The 20,557-nt window shown below is 34.6% G+C and overlaps 2 protein-coding genes across 2 annotated transcripts; both read left to right on the top strand.

Annotated features, from left to right (window-relative positions):
* The first annotated feature begins 609 nt into the window (after positions 1-609).
* On the top strand, positions 610-7,892 carry LOC143146524 (endocuticle structural glycoprotein SgAbd-1). Its single transcript, XM_076310835.1, has 3 exons — positions 610-755; positions 2,675-2,811; positions 6,486-7,892. Exons 1-3 carry the CDS (start codon positions 744-746, stop codon positions 6,751-6,753), a joined length of 417 nt encoding a protein of 138 aa, XP_076166950.1. The 5' UTR covers positions 610-743; the 3' UTR covers positions 6,754-7,892.
* Positions 7,893-16,986: 9,094 nt separating this feature from the next.
* Positions 16,987-19,201, top strand: LOC143146578 (endocuticle structural glycoprotein SgAbd-2). Its single transcript, XM_076310994.1, has 4 exons — positions 16,987-17,016; positions 17,680-17,810; positions 18,177-18,321; positions 18,983-19,201. The coding sequence occupies exons 1-4, from the start codon at positions 17,005-17,007 to the stop codon at positions 19,199-19,201; spliced, it is 507 nt and encodes a 168-aa protein (XP_076167109.1). The 5' UTR covers positions 16,987-17,004.
* Positions 19,202-20,557: the final 1,356 nt, after the last annotated feature.

The following is a 20,557-nucleotide window of genomic DNA, read 5'->3' on the forward strand; positions in this document are numbered from 1 at the left end:
ATTCTCAAAATTGTCTCTCGAAAATGAGAATTTACTTACAAGAATTGTAATCTGCACTTTCGACTTATTTCTTTATAAAAATCACCCGCTTCCTAATTCTATTTACAAACAACGAGTTATCCCGTATGCGATATACAAAGAATAACTTTCGATAATAATCAATTATACATACTTAAAAAAATGGTATTTTGAGTTCTTATTTTTGAATAAAGAATTTTTGAACGCGTGTTTACATAGTGTGTTTTCTTCTCTCACATGTTTACATAGCATGTTCTCTCCTGTCTTGTTCAATCTCATAAAACATACCCACACCGTTTTATCGTTTTATGTGGAAACACCTTGTATATTCCATAAATAATGCATATTAAAATACAGGTATAGATGTCTGACATATAAATAACCCTACAATTAACCGGATTCATCAGACGATCGCAGATGCAATCGCTACCCTGTTCATGAATTACGCGAATACATAAGACGTATTCTCCCCTTCAACCGCTATAAAACAGTGGCGGGGCACGAAGGAGGCAGAAGCAGGGTACTGTGGCGACTATATAGCCTCAACGTGATCCGTCCGGTTGCATACTTGTAACACACCACCAGATTGAACAACCTCTTGTCACGTGTCTTTTTCGAGATTTGAGTGGATCGCAAACCGAGTATCTCTGTTTGAGGATCGTATTGGGGCCATCTGCCATCCCGACTGACCAAGGATATTGAATTTTTCCTATTGCGCAGACATCATGAAAATTCTTGTGAGTTCAGTCCCGCATTCTAAATTCATTTTACACTTTTAATTCAGTTCTTCAATGTTGACATCGTCCGAATTACCGTTACTGCGAAATCTCGAAATTACAAAACTTACAGTGAAAATATCGTATTTCAAGAACACAAAATTAGAACGTTTAAGACTCTCCGAAGTTCCCTACTTACTTCGGTTGTTTGAGATAGAAACCCTTCGAGATGATCTTCTGCTCCGTTTTTAATTTTCGTTTAAATAAAGTTACGAACAATAGTAAAACCTTTGACGATTGATTCAACATTTAAAAAAACAAGATCTTTCTACAAAGAGTTTAATGATAATTTGTTGTTCCAAAAATACTGGTAAAAATATATAAGACTTTTAATTTGTAAACAAATTGCAGAAAGTATTTTGAGGTTTTCAAAAATAAACTTATCAATTACTTGCAATACAAAGTACGATAGAATCAAAACAAAATTACCAATTAATAAGTTACATTCGTTCAGTCTCTACTAACAACGTAATATGATCGTCGAAGTTGATTATATAAGTCCACTTAAATTCATACGATTTTTAAACATACACCGAGTTTAACGGAAGCATGTTTCCAACGAAATTGATATATATGTATATGCTCTTTGACTCCCAATCGCTTTATCGAACAATGTACCTCCACTGACATAAATTAATTCACCGATTCATAGTGGAGATAAAATAGTTATAGTGAAGAATGCGATGCATCAATTGCATATAATTATTCATAAGTAATGTATCTGCCTGCCCACTTGTGACCCATCTATCGGCCCTTCTTTATGACTAATACGTGTAATAAAGTAAGTGCGCAATACTATTCTCCGTGAAAGTTAAAGTTGTTTGAGAAGTTTTATGTCAAATATAAAGATCATTTTATCGTGTAACAAAATTCCTTATATTTTCACCAGAATTACCAAAATGATAATTACCTTTGTATTTGAAAATAAGTAGAAACGAGCTTATCGATTGATCGAGTAGTATTAATTGAATATGAGAAGAATATGCGTCACGTGTAATTGTCTTAAATTCTATTGAAATTCAGTTGAAAATGTGTCGCTCCACATTTATTTATCACTAATAATAATCGTTAATGCAATATCTTCAATGTCAATAAATGTTCGTTTTCGATCGAAATCGATAAATGAAAATTATTAGTCGTTAAATCCACTGTTTCGGATAAATTTCAAACAGAATGCAGGAAGTGTTCATTGACAGACCCAACCGAGTATAAAACAAGTAATGGTGGGAGAAAGAAAGATGAATCCCAGATTAAGAGGAATGTGCTACCATGAGTAAGGGAAATGTGGGCAGTATTGTATAGATTTTGCTTATTGTTAGTTGCAAGCCTTACAAAGGCTGACTGACACGTCTGACCCAATACGACTCGCAGTTCCTTCCAGAATTGTTCTTTTTTTTTCGTTATCTTTATCGCACGAGGTATCTAAAAAATTATATATACCGTTATATACACGTAATCGTCATATTTGATAATTTTACAACCAACATATTTTATAGATTTTCTGTTCATTTTATATACATTTCCAAATTCAACAAATCAGTGTCACAAGCTTTGCAAACATCGATGCATTTATCGAGCCTATTCTAATACATTCTACAGTCGATGTTTTTTTAATATATTAATTTACCGATGAATGATATACAGTATATTCACATGCTTGGTGTAAAACAATGTATTTAATTTCCAATGAAAAAATTAAAATTTCAATAACGTACATATACGATGTGAAATCTTATAATTTCACATTTAATAATAATATTAATTTCAATGATTATTTTATCCGGTATTGAGTTTCGAAATCGAGAAAAGAATACTCCATTTTAACGGAGTAGTAAATATATCGTAGATAGTAATTAATTACAGTAATTTATATTTTTCAGATAATTTTGTTTGGATTCACAGCGATGGCATGCGCACAAACGAATAGATACGTGTACAATCCTGATTATTACGGCCGACGTTTCGCTATATTGCGACAATCACAAGACTCTTCTCCGGATGGATCGTACTCCTACAGGTGAGATCGTCCTTCTACAACGTCCTGAACGTCGACAGAACGATAAGCGACGTCGAGGTACGTTTCCGCAAACGCGATCTCGACACGCTCGAAGTATCTCGTTTATTCTCGGTTCTAAAAACACACCAGCGTCTATGCACGTCACTTTTCAATCTATTATCGGCTACTTTGTTTGTGAAAGAATACTATCAAATTTTCAATTTTTTTACAAGCACATTAATGATATTTCTCTTTATAACGGAAAGATAAACATTCGTAAAGAATGGGTTTCCTCGTTCTAACGCAAAAAAAGTTAGTTTACATTTTTTACGATCATTCTTTACTTTCGTACAACTGGAACGAAAAATTAAATGTATACACTGTGTTTAAATTTCCAAGTACAATTTCACGTACTCTTACATTTACTTCAATTTTAAATATTGCACGCAAAAGCATGAGACATATTATCGTTGCGTCTTCAACGTTTATCCCTGATACGACATTAAACATTTCATCTATATTTCTGGCGAAAACTGTAGTGCTTTCCTATCTAACCAGCGAAATAATTCAACATTCATCGAAACGTAAACGATTCAATTGAGTAAATTAGATATCTTGAACTAAACTCAAAGATGACAGACAGAATTCTGTACGGCTGACCGATATTTGACACTTTCTACTGCACTTCGGCTCACCTTATCGATGAATTTCTTTCATTTATTAATATTAACTGTTCGTACTTGTATATATAATTTACAAATTTGTTAATTATTTTAAGTAGCGTCTCGTTTGTCGATTCCTGTTTTCGATGCAAAAAAATTCGTCGAAAATATTTTCAATATTTCTATCCACGTTAAAAATAGAGTTTATTAAAACACTATACGAACACTGACGAAAATGTTGACAACTTTTAACATTGATTAAACCCTTAAAAAGATCTTACCGTCTAACTAGTTATAACTGAATAAAAGCAGATGATACTATATCACCGGTAACGTTTAGAAATACTAATATAAGTAGAAATAGTGCGAAATGGACAGACACGTTAGTCCAGTCGCATTTATTCGCTGGCGTACCCAACAAATTTTCAAAATCAACGTTCTCGAGTTTTGAACAATTTTATTTTCCGTTTCTCAATTATTCTTCAAACAAAGAATCTATCTACGCTCAGTTGTATAATACATATCCGCCGTAATCCACTCTACATATAACTTTAATACATTAGCAAATAGAACATACAAGGTTCATTAATCAGTACTATATCGACTATGATTTCCAGTAACCGTATCTCATTACTCTGATACTTTTTCGTTTAAAAACTTGTTATACCTTCGATTAAAAACCGGCTGTTTTTGTAAAAACGTTCAATGATCTCTTTTTACTTATTTCGAACAATTCTGTAACGTTAGGAATAAAGAAAAATATTTAGTTACGTTTATTGCTGCTATATGTAATCCCTTTAATGTTGATTACAAATTTCTATCGCTTATAGTTTCATGCTTTCCTAGCACTTTCGATACTATCGGTACTTAACTATCCATGGCAGGGCGCGTTGACAAACTAAAGGTGCGTTTACACTTATCAAACGGTGGCGAACGAGCTTCTGTCGAATCGTGATGAATAGTCGGTGATTGGTAATACATGTTAATCTCCACTCGCCTTCGTGACACATACGATGTGTTCTCTTGTACCCTTGAGTCCACTACGCTTCAATGGCGCGGTTATCTACCTTGAAAAGAACTTCTTGCGCACGGATTTCCCTCAACAGTTACAACTTGACAACTCTCCCTTGACGAAGCTCACCGAGAACACATGTACCACTTGTACCACCCTGCTGTACCAAGTTCCAAGATAAAAATTGTTCACGTGCCATTTTTTTGACTACTTCGCAAACTGTTCGATTTGATCAAAATCAACGTCGTACACGTTATAGATGTTCTCTTTGTCGAATCCTTAACGATGTACTGACATGTTTTGGAACATCACAAAACGCGAACGAATCTTCGTTCGTATCCGAACTGCCGTATATATGTACATATCTATGTATATAACAAAACGTATCGTTCGGTTTCATTCGTTCGTCATCGTCCAGTAAATGTAAACGCGCCTTGATGTGCTCGTTACAGTTCAGATAGTTTGATGAGATTTTCCTCGGCGTCAAGAAACATTGTTTTATCAAGAAAATCTTGTGAAACTTAATATCTATGCAGGATATTAACATTTTGTAATATACAAGTTTTCGTGAATACAATTTAAAAGTCAAATAACACAGACTTAATATATCAAGAGTACGAATATCGTGTATTTTAAAATTCAAAATTTTCGGTTAGAAAAAGGGACTCCGCGTCTAATAAGGGTAACCGTAATCGCTCTATGTGTCGATACGGTTAGGTAGAGCCGTTAAGAATATCTCAAGGTCGTTTACATTTTCCTTTAGAAATTAACAAGTAGAAAATAATACGACGCGTTCAAGCACACCATATAATGCGTGACTTACCTGAGAAATTTGCGAAATTCAACAGCGAAGCTGATCCAAACTTTGATACCGAAATCTGTAGTGAGTGATCTAATCGTCATCGGCGGATGAGTAATATGCTCGTAAAAAAGAACGCTACGTTGGTATACAAGAATGAAACTTTGTGTATGAAAATTGTCGAAGCTGAATGAGAAAGATAAAGGTGTTAATTGAACGATCACGGGCTGAAAATGTATATACATGGACAATTAGTCTACTCGCTATAGCGCGCAAACGAACACCAGTCTAAGAACGAGTGTACGGACACGCGAGGCTTACGAAGGAAGAAGCGAGAGAAGAACGAAATAAGAGGAAGAGGAGGAGGTTCTACAGGATACTCAGCTGTGAAAAGATATCTAATTAGCTTTGATGTTAATCATTCGTGTTAGACGGCTGCGCAGTTAGCAATAACACATTACACAATGGAATAATTACGATCGACCTACCTACCTACCTACATACTGTCTACTGCACTTTGAGGTCGGTGGCTAGAGTGAGCCCCTCCTATGACATTTGTCGTTTAGCAAATCGGACAAGCTCCACCTCGTATCGTGAAGGTGGCGTTACAGTCGAACGATTGCCGATTCTTCAATTTTTCACGAATAACTCGCGTGCCATTTTCCACAATAATAAATGACGCTTATGAAGATGTTGTGGGCGACCACCCAATGACCTTATTGTATACACAATATGACAATGAAATGTAATGTGCATCGCCGTAGCTCACTTATGTATCATTAATAGCCGTTAGCTCGTAACTGTTGGAATTTCTTGCACGTATAGCGTACTATTAACAAGTAACATTTCAAATGTAATTTTGCTTCTGATGTTGCACGGAATTTAAATAATATTACGTATTGCTGTGGCTAACACGTGTAATATATCATTAGCGGTCATTGGATCGTAGCTATTGGAATCTCTTGCACGTGTAGTGTATTATTAACAAGGCATAAAATTTCATTTTGCTTTCGATATCGCACGGAATGTAAATAATATACGCAAACAAGTGTCTGTAATTTTTGACAGGATATATTACTCTGTTGAGTGATTATTTTTGAAAGCAGAAATGGTAAAAGTTTTGCATTGCATTATTAATTTACCGTTACGTTCGAGAACGTGACAATTCGTTGATGTACAATGTGCAAGAACAACGTTTGTTAAGTTTTTCTCTTTGTTTCAGTTACGACACGGAAAATGGCATATCTGTAGCAGAACAAGGTGTACCGAAATTTCCTGGACCAAATCAGATCGAATCTGTAAGGGGACAATTTAGTTATACCGCGCCGGATGGTACACCGATTTTGGTAACTTACACTGCCGATGAAAATGGCTTTCAAGCTAACGGTGCCCATTTACCAACGCCACCGCCAATACCAGTAGCGATACAACGTGCTCTAGCTCACAATGCAGCCCATCCTGAGGAGGAAGAACCTTACAACAGATACTAAGAAATATCGTCATTCGTGTCTCGTTTATGGAATACTCATTTCGAGACAAATATAAACGGTACAACATAGACGAATGAAAATTTTTTTTTAAATATAAGTTAGTATTTTTGAATAATGTTCATCATTGTTCTGTGTTCAAAATGTTAACCTTTCAAAGTAATAATTAAATACGTCATTGTTTTGTAAAATAATTTTAAAGTACGTACCGAAGCGTATGTCTTAAATTTATAAAAGGAGAACAAGAATTATGACTTCTCAGTTATTCTTTTGAATGGTTACAAATGACAAAAAATGTCTATCGTTCGATTATGATCTTGCTTTCTAATACGTTCAAGTATAAATGTAATTTTACGTATTAGAATTGCAAATGATATTCGTAGAAGAAAACGAATTTAGAAAATTACATAAAAATGAATATAATCGACGATATTCAAAAATAGACGTTAGGTATTACTTATTATGATAATATGACTGCTTTATTTATTTGTGCATATCTCTCCTTGCAGAATAAGTAGTAAGAAATTTTTCAAACAAAAATTTAGTTTTATGCCATCGCACGATATAAATGATACAGCATAACTGTAATTAGAATGTTAAAAGATTACAAGAAAATGTAATCAAAGGATAGAATAGCCTTAATATTTATAATCGTGGGAAGTATCGAGTTTTCTTAAATTTACTTAAATTGAATATTGATCGACACGTAGAAATCGATTGGAAATTAAACATCAGAGTGTTAAATTACTCTTCTCTATGTTGTACTGTCAGTTAATTTATTAATCAATGACTGGACCCGTGTTGAAATCCTGCCACAAAGACTAGTGCTTTGCTTTACTGATTCTAATGCGAAGCGCCTACTTTATCGACCGTGCTAGATTTATGTTTTGTGTATTCTCTAATCAATTAGTATTTTCACTTTCCCTATAAATACGGAAAGCAAAGTTTACACTTTTACTTGTTTTAAAACTAAAGACAAACATATAGAGAGAAAGTTAAGAAAGAGAGAAGAAATCCGAAAAAGAACGTTCGGATTAGGTATACAAATACCAGTGTGTTTATGTATTACAGTATACTACACTATGTTACTATGCCTATGTTACTAAAATGTATAATATGTATGTATAAATATATAAATATCATAACAAGTTGTGCATTCTTATTTTATGTATTAAACTCCTGAAGAATAGTGAGACAACGATGATAAATTATAAACACAAATCAAAAACTTTAATTATTTTTAAATTGTACACCTTTCTAGACTACAAAAGGAACTTTTTAAATCTTTCGTATATTAAAATATGTTTATAGTTGTAACAATCTGCCAACGATATAATTTTGACCAGTAAAATATTTGTAATGTCTAATTGCCTTGTAGCATTTAAAAGAATTATTTTTCAATTCTATTCTATACTTGTGGTGGCACTTCTGGAGCCTTCCTTTAAACAAATCTGTTCGATATTTTTATCTTAGAGTTCACCAGTATTTTTCCGCCATTTGCACTTTGCCTTTTACGAGTATTCTGCATAACGACTGACTTCATAATTATTAGGTATATGAGATAGTGGTGTCATTCTAACGCTGGAAATTTAATTAATAGAAGGAAAAGTTGAAAAGAAATGTGAGGTCATTGGATTCGAACCTCAACCCTTCCACTTACGATGCAGCGAGTCTTCTAGGGATCACAGGTGGTACGATTTATCGTACAAGTTATATCAGTGCTTCTCAAACTTTTCTGACCACTTTCCTATAAACCTCTTTTGTCGATAAAGCCTATTTTTATATCAAAAGTGTAAAATTATGAACTAAAGAGCTATGCAGTTATTTGAATCTACCAACTGATTCCAATATCGGTGACATCGGTTCGCAGACGAAATTTGCATCAATTGTGAACCCAGCATATTTTACCACACCTGATGCGTTTCAAGTCGTGTACATGCAAAGAAGACAAAGTAAAAAGACAAAGAAGACAAGTAGAAGCAAAGTCGTGTTCCAAATCATCGTGCAAAAATTTCGAGAAAATTATGCAAAACCGTCATGTCACTATTGGTACAAGAGGTTGGTCCTTCTGTGAACCAGAGATCTCACATTGAGAAAGGTTAAATTATACAACCTCGGTTGATGTAGCTGCTCTAGCGATAATTGTAAAGTGTGTGGGGTTGCTGTACAACCTGTCGTGCGGCGTGATCCTGTTGGATGGCAGTACGTCGCTGTCATGAAACCTGGCTTGGTACAAGTTTGATGAACGACAGGTTAGAACGTGTATGGCCGTTCGACGGTCAGTTATAAACGTTCTCTGGTCGATTCCAGCTGCGAAATAGAAGCGTCGAATCGTGAGTACTTCTTCTTACAATGAAGCGCATTATTTCTCAGAAACATTTGGCAAGGTCTATGGGAAAAACGACGTGGAACAAGTCGGTACAACTGTTATGGCATCTCGTCGTGTCGACTCATTGCATGATAAATGGTTTCGACTGTACTCGCAATCCCCTATTCGTATTCACCCAACACACCTACTTCCAAAGTAGTCAAACACAAAGACCTTTGGGCCTTCTAATTGTTCATAAAGAATGCACGTCAGAACGAAATATTCTACAGCGTGTCATTGTTCGATCTCTGGATTCGCTTTACAAAAACGTTCATCGATATCCCGGGTTGATAGTTGTAACGTCCCATTGTCAACAAAGTGAAGATAGAAGGTATCGCTAAATAGTACCGAGTTATGCGATTTTAATAGGTGTGAGATTTTAGGAAGAATAACCGAAGTGCCAATCGGATTAATGCTAATGGTAATCGTAATATCACGTTAAAGGTGAGTCAGTGAAAGCAAATCATCGGTTTCTTGTCCATTGCACAACGACCGACCCATCGACCGACCGCACGAATGTAGGTAAAAGGATTTCAACGCATCCCACGCATCATATTGCCGACCTTATAATTCATAACTAAAATTTGTCACTTTTCAAAAATTCAGACCAAAGAACCTGCGATTGTAAATAGTATTTCAAACGATCAAAATACCTTTAAATTTGTATATACTTGCAATAGTGTAGGTAAAATAATTGAAAAAAAAGAATCCCTTATCAGTATGTGCATCGTATTATTTTTTGTAAAAAACAATAAAACATCTGTCCAAAATACTATTTTGCGTTTTCATTCATTCTCAAGATAACATTAAAGGGTTGAAGCTGTGGAGAATACATTCATCCCTTAAATTTAAATTACTGCTGTTAAGAAAAGTTTTTGTAACTATTAAAATATATACAATACTATATAACATATTCGGTCTTTAAAAAAAAGTATATTTAAAGCTTGAATACCTCGTGTGAGATATTCCCAGTTACATAGTGTAGAGAAAAACATAGTACATAAAACAATATAAATAAAAGTAAATAACAGATTTGTAATTTTTGGCAACAAATAATTTTAAAACAAACAAGTACAAGTTGATAAAAGTTATTTCATTTTGTTACTACGAAGAATAAAGTCGGGAGAATCTGCTCATTAAGGTCAATGATTTCAGCGTAATATTCCGTCGTCAAATGATTAATTTTGAACCAATGTAATCGAATTCGGAATGATTCTAGATGTTGATAAATCGCTGAGTTAAAATATGACAAGACGAGTTTCTTTCAACGTTCGTTACGTGTAACAAAACAGAAAAGGAGGTCAGAACTCAAATGGAGAAGTCATCTGACTGTCAGTTAAATTTTACCTTTCATATATACGAAAGGCACTTGAAGAAGCTAAATATTGGATATCATTGTTACTGTTCCAACATCATTAGCGAATGATATTTTTCACGACACAGTTTAATCAGCTCCATCTCTTAAAGGTTACTAACTATCGAAATCTGGAGAGCTTATTCAATGATAAATCTCAGTCAACTGTTATAAATCGTTATATCGAAGGTATTAATGTCATCTCTGACAAGAAGATGGGTCTCAGAAATGTTGCCGATGTTTAGTAAATAGTAATTTAAACTATTTACTGTGCGATCAACGGTATAATGATTCTGCGCACTTACGTCACACAATTGTAGTAACGCCATCTAGCGTTTTAATTGCACAACAACTAGAAGCGTACCGCGTTAGAGAAAGGGTAGCACGAACCGAGCCGTAATTCCCCCTCGAGCGACGTAAACCACTGACATCGGGTGTGTAGCTGGACCGTGTTATATTCCCGGTGGAATCGTATTGTACTCGAGCAGTAAAGATGACCCAAGAGAAAATCTTCACAACTGCTGGAGATTGGAGTCTAACGGGTCTTCCGTACCGGTCGCTCTGTGACTCGAATAACGATGAAAGGACTAGTTATTCCGAGTCAAATACCCCTCTGGTAGCAATGCGCTGTGGGGGGATTTCGTTTTACAGTTCGTGATCTTCGGATCAAAGAGGTTAGAGCCACGAGCCTCGGTACACTTGAGCGTTGCGCCGCGGAAAGGTATGTAGCTGGGAGCTAGAAAGATGATTCCCAGATTAAAGGGAATACCATGTGCAAGGGGAATGTAGACGAGTAATTTTTGTTTCAAGCGTACGAAGGCTGACTGAAACGTGTGAACCGATACAATCCGCAATTCTTTCCAGAGAATCTCAGCTTCTCACAGAGCAGTCGATACGAACAATCTTGTCCAAACTACCACAGATACACGAAAGGCATGGACACGTTCTACCAATCAGAAAGCGGAATGCGGTGCATCTGTAGAAGTATGGACAATCCTTCGAACCAAGGGATATGCTGTGGAGAACTGATAAGAGAAACTCTCGATGAAATTACGAGTTGTATTATTGTAGATCAAACGTTTCAGTCAACCCTCGTAATACCTGCGACTAAGCAGAAACTCGATACCGTCCCCAGTTCCCTACTTTCGAGTTCTCCGGAGTACATTCCATGACACGAACTCGTTCCATCCCAGGGATAAGTGGCTCGGTTCACAACGTCACTCTTTCGCGACAAACTTCTCGGTTTCGCGCAGTAAGGCGCTCGACAGCTGCGCACCGTAGATGCGCAGAATCATTGTGCCGTCGATCGCACGGTGGAGCGACTTTAACCTTCCGAAACATCTAACCTAGACGTGACTAACCTCTGTGCGTCGAGTCGCACGTACCGCTATGAAATAACAATGCTTGTGCCCACCGTCGTGATCCACGCCATTCAGCAGTCGATGGCATAATCATTTTATGCGCACCCACCTTGCATATCACGCGCTTAGGAAGGGGTCGCTCCTCTGCCGGCGGTATTCGTGCGTTCTGTGGTGGTGATATAGACAAGCTTTTTGCGCCGGATGTACGGAGCACGATTCAAATAATTCGAAACTTCGGATATCGACTGACACATTTCTACGCGCGCTAATTATTTTTAAATATATTATATCTTAGATCTGAAATCCTTTTCTCTGTTCAAACGAACATTGCTGACTCTTGTATTGCGATACACGACTAAGAATTAATGTCAATGATATTCATCTACTTTGCTTAAACTATGTTGACTGGTTTAGATCGATATAGGTAATCGATGCAACTTATTCTAAATATTAAGAATAAGTATCGAGCGTTCTCAAATGAAGAGTATACCGTATTATAAGATTTTTGTATAAAAAATAAGCGATAAGTTTTACTTGGGTAACACATTACGCGAATTTAGCGGGAATGTCTCTCGAGATGGTTCTTTTCGTTTTCACCGGTGAAATAATAGGGATATTAGTGACGTAAGTAGCTGGGCATCTTGTGAAAGTCGATCAATGGTACTAGTTTGCACTAATGATAGCCAGAGTTTAATGCTTGCACTTGTCTGGATGATTTACGGCGGGTTGACGCCTAAAGTTCATTATCGTCATTGTGATTACTAAATTCCACAATATGAGATGATGCTTCGACAAAAGTGAAGACAGCGGAAAAATAGAACGAGATCTATGGGGTTGTATACCAAACAGAACTATCAATGATACAACTCGACAATTTAGAAAAAAGGTTTGCTTAGTTTCTTCTTCTACCAGGTGTCCCCATGAACACAGTTACTCCTCAATTTTTTGGTGGTGATATTTTCATAATATTTTAATACGAATACCATCTTATACTTTTGTCTCAATTTGTCAAAATTATTTCAAATATTTTTTAATACATAACATCAGCTAACGACACCAAGGAATTAAATGCAATTTTCAACCATATGGTTCAAACTATTTTTGAAATAGTAAACGTTAAAAGTTTTCACATTTTGCAACAATACAATACCCGGTCTTGTCATCCTTCCATCACCTTACTTCATTTAAACAGAGTCAGATCACGCCCGATAGTTACGTGACTGTCTCATCACCTGGTCATCATCCCCACTATTCGCACAACCACGCTCAGATCCCTACCTCGGGGATCTTTTCTAAATATTGTGCTATAGAATATGATTTTGTACCTACGCATGTTTCCCGCGGTGAGTCCGTATTTGTGTCGCCACACCCTTGGCTGCCCGAGATATGAGTATCTCGACAGTCAACTTTTTCAATAACTGCTTATGTCATGAAACCTTGCATTACAAAAGCATACAAGACTATTCAATTTATCTTGAGATATTCTATCTCGACCCATCATTTTCGGATATCTCATAGAATACACGTCGAACGAGCTTTTCTCAAAAAATTTAACCTCTTCGGAGATACTGCCACATATGCATCCGTTTACTTTATAAATTACTTTAAATATAGCAACATGAAAGTAACCAATAATATCGTGATTAAATATTTATAATTAAATTTATTAACACGATAACATTTTCACGATACGGGTAGATGTGGGTTCGGTCTGAATTGTTTATTTCTGCCAAAGTAATTTGTTCTTGAAGAAGTTAAATATTTGCAGAAAGATGGTACCTGTTTCTCGGATACAAAATTTGATTTGTTCCTTCTCTAGAGAATCATACTCTGTAACGTGTTTAATACCGCAAAAAGAAATAAATATCAACCGAGATTCTCCAACAGAAGTTTACTGCATGATTCAGTGTTTATACAAATATCAACAGAGATTCTCCAACAGACATTTGCTGCATCATTCGGTATTTATACCATTTCATGCTCAATTACAAAGGACGGCTAGATTAGGTAACATTCAACTCAGATAATCCGATTAGATAAATATAGTCGAGTGTTCTTGCACTCCAATGTGTCAACGATGTAACAATACTTGTTATTCTGTCGTAGTTTGTAACTCTTACAAGTTCTTATTAAAATTCTCAGAATTTTGATTGTATTTCGCGTCAAAAAAGTAAAACAACCAGGATTAAACGAATGCATTTGCATGCACGCGCGTTTTCGCCTCTAAATGAATTCTTCTACGCTTTGCAGAACGAAAGCTCTTTTCGAGCTGAATATAATTGCTACGCTTATTTCTCTATTTTCTCCTACTTTTAAAGACTACGCTCGAATATACGAGGTTCGCATTACCACGCGTTAAAATTAAAATTACCATTTTAACGTTACGTAGAAACAAGAATCTTTTAATTTTCGTTACTTAATCAGACAATAGTTTCGCTTACAGCCAAACGCAATTGTTTAATAATGCTTTTGATTGGGCAAACTTGGTTTGAAGCGTGGTTTTCCGAGGTTTAAAAGCGATCGATTCGTGAAATTTTTCGAGAAAGCTTATCCAAGACGATTCTAGATCTTACGATGTGGCAGCCAGATTGCAAGCGTTACTTGGATCTAGTTTGACCTTTCTCGTTTTATTAACCACGTCAGCTCAAGTATGCCCCATCATCTCAGCAACGCTTCGACTCTCATAAAGAAACGGATAGAGCGCATACCTTTGGGATCCTCCCAGATGAGCAACGAACCTAGAAATTATGCAAACTGATCGGTTGCACACAGTTCTGAATCCGGTTGAACATTACCTTCCGAATTGCGTCCGCAACATCACTACAGATCTTGCTTCGCATCTGACCTTCTCTTTATTACCAGGAAAAAGCAAATAGTATTATTAACATTTCAGTTTTATATAAAATTAGAAAAGTCACCTTATTTCGTTGAGCAGCGAGAATCTAAAAGAAATGTGACATAATAAATTTAATACCATTTTTTGTAAAAATAATTTTTAACGATCGATGGAATTTTTAAGAACATAAACGTATAGAAAAAAATTATACCAAAAATTAATGCAAAAATTAAATTGATCGTTCTGGGTAAATTAAGAATTTGAATGGTATTCATTTAAGTAATAAAGTAAATTATCTAACGATTGCTAGAGAAGATGCGTGCATTCCAGAATGAAAAGTTTAAAATTTAATTTTAGTCAATTTATAATATAAATACAACAACTATGTTTTTCGGTTTATATTCATATAACGAATTTAATTATTAAAAAATGAGAATAAGCGTAAAAGATATCTGTACAGCAATTAATTTCAACAAAAATTTGGTAAAACTGCGCTTATTAAAAAAATGTTTTAAAGTAAATTATTTCTATATATTATATTTAAAATTTATAGAATAAATATTATCTAAACGATATGGATACGGGTAATTTCGATTATTTTTCAAGTTTTTTGATCATTTGTAAGTATCTTCAATTTGCTTATGATGCAAAAAATTTTTAAAAGACTTTGCATTGATCGTGCAAATTGAAACAACTATTCCTTTCTCCTACAGTAGTTTCTGTACTTTTCAACCCATGTCACAACAATAATAGTATATGAATTGACTGACATCATTAGTCATTACATGAAGCCGATTGTGACGGGTTTACATTACACATTATCGTATGAAAGCTAAAATCATATGAATTCTTATTACGTGTTCACTTCCGCTAGTTCGTTTATATTTATTAATTTTTTCTTAAAGAATCTGAGTACGTTAGTTTTCTGCATTATAATATCTATTTTAAAGACTTCGAACGTTATGCGTAAACTATTTCGTTTTACCAACATTTTTTAGTGAATGCTTTTATGTAAGGGTTTTTTGAAATTAATTACTATACGAATACCTTTGTACCTACTGTACATTCCTTTGTGTCTTTTATGTTATTTCATATATTTATATAAGATGTATAAATAGTGTAGTATCAAATTAGTTATCACTGTTGTTACCATCAATCATTCGTAAATAAAATTGCAAACTGTTATTTCATTACATTTGTTTGTGATTCTTTCACATTATTTTCATTATACATATACCAGTATTATTACTTCACCTCATGACCAGCATCCTCATTATTTTTCGTAATTAAAAATTTTATATCACTCTACGAATATTTAAATATTTAAAAGAAAGTAAATTTAGTACCTAATAGAGATTCGCTAGAAAGTAAGTTTACAACCTTCTACAGCCTGGAATGACCTTTTGTTATAACCTCTTGAACTGGTTTCAGCAACCACTATTTGACTGAGAACCACAAAAATGTAGCATCTCACTTAAATAAAAAATGCATTGGTACCAGACAGCTTATGCTGATACCACTTCTCCCTATCAAATATTTACATACATGTACAAGGTATAAAGATTAACAAAAATAGACTAAACTCGCGTTTGAAAACTAACTACTCATTTCTTGGATAGTATTGCACTTTCTGTAACAACGTGTAAAATAATTTTTATATTTAAAGAGTAAACGATTAAACACAAAAAATTCATTTAATTATTAACATAGAAAATTATAGTCCGTACAGAAAGTGTAAAAAGTAACATCTGGAAAATGTACAATACTGTACTTAAAACATTTATATCGAAATTACGAAAACTACAAATATAAATGTATATTCGAAACACGAATAAAGTTGTGAGATACAAACTGGATATAAATTTTAACCAATCGAATTTTTACGAAAAAAAAAAACAATTAACAATACTCTCGTTTATCAATGTACAATGAATATTCGGTGTTAAATGTTATTCGTGCATTTTCGGTGTTAAATTCATTTATATCCAGCAGACTGTAAACGAGAATCTTATGCAACCGTGATATGTTCTATATACTCAAATGAATTTGATACGCGACAAAACAAATTGCTACCGACTGATGCTTGTCGCTGGAAGATTCATGTACCCGTGGTAACATTAATGTTAGAATCTAAGGTCCTCGTGAACAGGGTTGAGGTGGGGCAATGATACGAGGGCGACTAGAAGTTCCGAAGAGAGTGGCTAAATGCATGAAGAAGGAGAACGGGAAGGGAAAATCTTCTTGCCCGTCTTCATATAAATGCCGGCTGTACTTGCACATGGTATTGCAGATTCGGTCTTCCTCAAATCGACATCACGACACAGAAACGGTCATCATGCAACATTTAGTGAGTGATCGCCATACACGCTTATCGGCGTTCGAGTGACGTGAAATTGAAGTGAATCTATTCTCGTAATTTCCGAAGTATCAGAATTAGATCTATCAAAATTTCAACCGATTTACAACGTACTTTTTTTTTCTTACTTTCATGAAGGATCACCATATAACTCTTCATTTACTACCGTTTTAACGAACGTTCTATACTTTTGATTAATGATATTGGAATCAAATCTTTCGCTCGATATCTGACGCTTTATAGATCAGTTACGATAAGATGATTAGTACAAATTTTTTTTTCTAAATATTTTATATTAACTTTGTAAAAATATGGATTTTATATTCGGAAGAAGTTCCACTAAATTTTCAAAGCTTTCAAAGAATGGACTAGATACTTTAGACGATGTAGATGATCTCGTTTGAATGAATTCGGTTTACAATGAACTGTATTAATTATATACGCATAGTTCATGACATTTAATTAGAACCATATCGAATAACTCGGTAGGGTATAAAAATTATTACAGAATATTCAGCTAACTAGATGCATATTAGTTTGTATAACGTACCGTACAACATTTATGGAAGTCAAGGAAAAATGAGATTCAATTAGAACCGCGTTTGAAGTATTTTCATACTTTAGTTTATATCGCTACGTATTATATTATTGCAGTTTATCTTCGTTGCTTTATTCTGCTGCGCTTCAGGACAATATGGATCGTTCCGTGGTTTTCCGAATCAAAATGCATATAGGCCCACACCTGCACCTAATTACCAGCAACCTCAGTACACGCCACAATACAAGTACGTAATTCTATTTTCGATTCAACAGAAATTTAACAATAACGAACACTAAATCACTATTTTGCCATAAGATTTTAAAATTCGGTCTCTTTATTAAAATTAATTAAATATCTCCTTAATGTCCTCAATGTTAGAAAAAAATTCTAAATTTAAAATTATACAAATTTTGAGTAAATTATCGCCGAGACTTATAAATTTCAAAAGTACAGTATTTTCTGAGGAGTTGTTACAAAATTATCCCCACATTTGATAAAAGCGATCAAATTCCGTCTACCTGACCGAGAAATTGTCACTATTTGGTAGTACCGACTGATTAGGAAATACTGTATTTGTTGTTTCGAATAACGAAACGTAATCTTTTTACAGTTCTCCCGGAAGGTTTATAGCTATTCGTAGCCAACAAAAAGATTCTTATCCAGATGGAACCTATACGTTTAGCTACGACACCGAGAATGGAATTTCAGTCGCTGAAAGTGGCCGTCCTCAAGGTGCTGGGCAGGGCCAAAACGAGGTAATTATTACATCCTACTCTAACGTAAACGCCTCTACGTTTAATATACTTATCCAGTACATTATACGACCCTATGATACTATCGATAAATATGACTATATATTTGACGTGGCGAATCTTTTTTTCGACGAAACCAAAAATCGAAACTCACTTTAAGTCGATTGACAATTATCTAGTAACTAAAAACTATAACTTTAATTTTAAACAAACATATTGTGCTAAATAATAATCCGGCTTTCCAACGAATACTACCAGAGAGAGATTACCGTAAATTCTATTCCGCGAATATTAATTAATCAGTGGTCCTCTAGATAGGAATCAATTTCCGATATCAAATCGCGTCAAAGGTAGTAATAGAAATATTTCTATTTATAAACATAACGTAATGCTTAACGTTAAAGAAACAATATATTCCAAGTTCCACACTATTGTACGAATCTTTTTACCTCTCCAAATGGCACGTGACTATTATTTGGTAAAATATATTCTTTCAAATACATATATTATAATTTTCAAGATTATAACTTAAGAATAATGACTTGTATTCACGATTTTGTGAGTTACAACTTGCCGATATTGCACGTCGATATAGTACATGTGTATTGAACAAGAGAAACTATGATTTCAAAGAACCTCTAATTCGATATACACCTCTCTCCAGGTTGTCCAAGGTAGATTTTCGTATTCCGCGCCAGATGGCACTCCCATCACTGTAGAATATACGGCCGACGAAAATGGCTTTCATCCTCAAGGTGCCCACCTGCCAACACCGCCTCCGATTCCAGAAGCTATCAGACGAGCCCTTGCTGCCAATCCACCCGGACCCGATGATTCAGATTACAGACAACCGTACAATTCCAACCTCTACCGAAGATATTAGACAAAATCTACTGACCAAATGATTGCAAACAATTCAAGGCTTGAATTGATTCGTTATTGCCTTGTAACCCGACATGATGTTTGTACATACACCGAGAAACAACAGAGAGACGTCCATTTCCACTATGTAACAGTCATTATACGATAATACGAATAAATTCTCCTATTTGTTTACACACATTACTGGTATCCTTTCACATTTTTTTAAAAGCGATTCCTTCTTGTTACTAACGATTATCGCATTGCCAGTGTTCTGATTTTATTCCAACGCTTCTTTGAATACCATTTTACGTATAAATTTATTCCACGAAAGTACAATCATCGTTGCAACAGGTGTGGCTTGAAATATATTTAAATATATTTGGAACAGGTTTTGTAAGGAAGTATTACAACTCGGTCTGCAGCTTGTGACAACCTGAAAGTCAATACTGTAATATTAGGTTGTTCCATACATCTTGGCGTTTTTCACTCATTTCAATATAGATGAAATAAAATATACAAAAATAATATATCTCTCTTAATATTTCACAATAATTTCTCATCATTTATTAATTTCTGTATACCCGTTTTATAAATTAAGATGATCTTTAAATTTATTCTTGAATATCTTTCTGAATATCTTTCTTTATTAAAATATAGCTAACGCACAAAGAGTGTTACAATGATCCAAACAAGTAAAACTCACTTGATAAAAATTCCTACCCACAACTGTTCCATTTTTCTTGGCATTTTTTTTAAACGTATGATCGAACGGAGTATCGCTTTGGTTAAGGATACAATTCAAACGATTTTTGTATCCAAGGAGTTGAGAAAACCGGATTTAAAAATGTTTGCGGTCGCCAACATTGTATTATGCCCGTGTTGAAACTCGTACAACATTATGTACCTCGAGTCAATTTCGTTGGCCTCGATGTTTTGCGAAATAAGTTAGAGTTAAAATGCATCGAAGGAACTATGTCTGAACTGGGGGACTCTGGAGAACACACTGAAGAGAATAAATACCAATAAAAATCGAAAGTAAAATAAGGCGAGGCGATAAAATGAGTTAAAGATTAGCATATTATTGCAACTAAATAATTTATTATTTTAGCTGTCCAACTACACTCTTATTCTTTTAAAAACTTTCCTAAATGAAGTGTATTTTTCAATTATTATTGGTAAGATTTTCGACAATAAATCATTCAATTGAAATATAAACGTTTTAAAGTATTTGTGACATTTTACCCTACTGTTTAATAATTCTTTACGCAGCGTATAAATTTCTCCCTCTATTCTCTTTTACATAAAAATTTTAAGTTACTACTTTTTTCGACCTGTCTTCTTTGTTAATTTCCCCTCTTCTACCTGTAAAATAACA

Source organism: Ptiloglossa arizonensis, chromosome 5, assembly GCF_051014685.1.
Source record: "Ptiloglossa arizonensis isolate GNS036 chromosome 5, iyPtiAriz1_principal, whole genome shotgun sequence".
NCBI classification, from domain to species: Eukaryota; Metazoa; Arthropoda; class Insecta; order Hymenoptera; family Colletidae; genus Ptiloglossa; species Ptiloglossa arizonensis.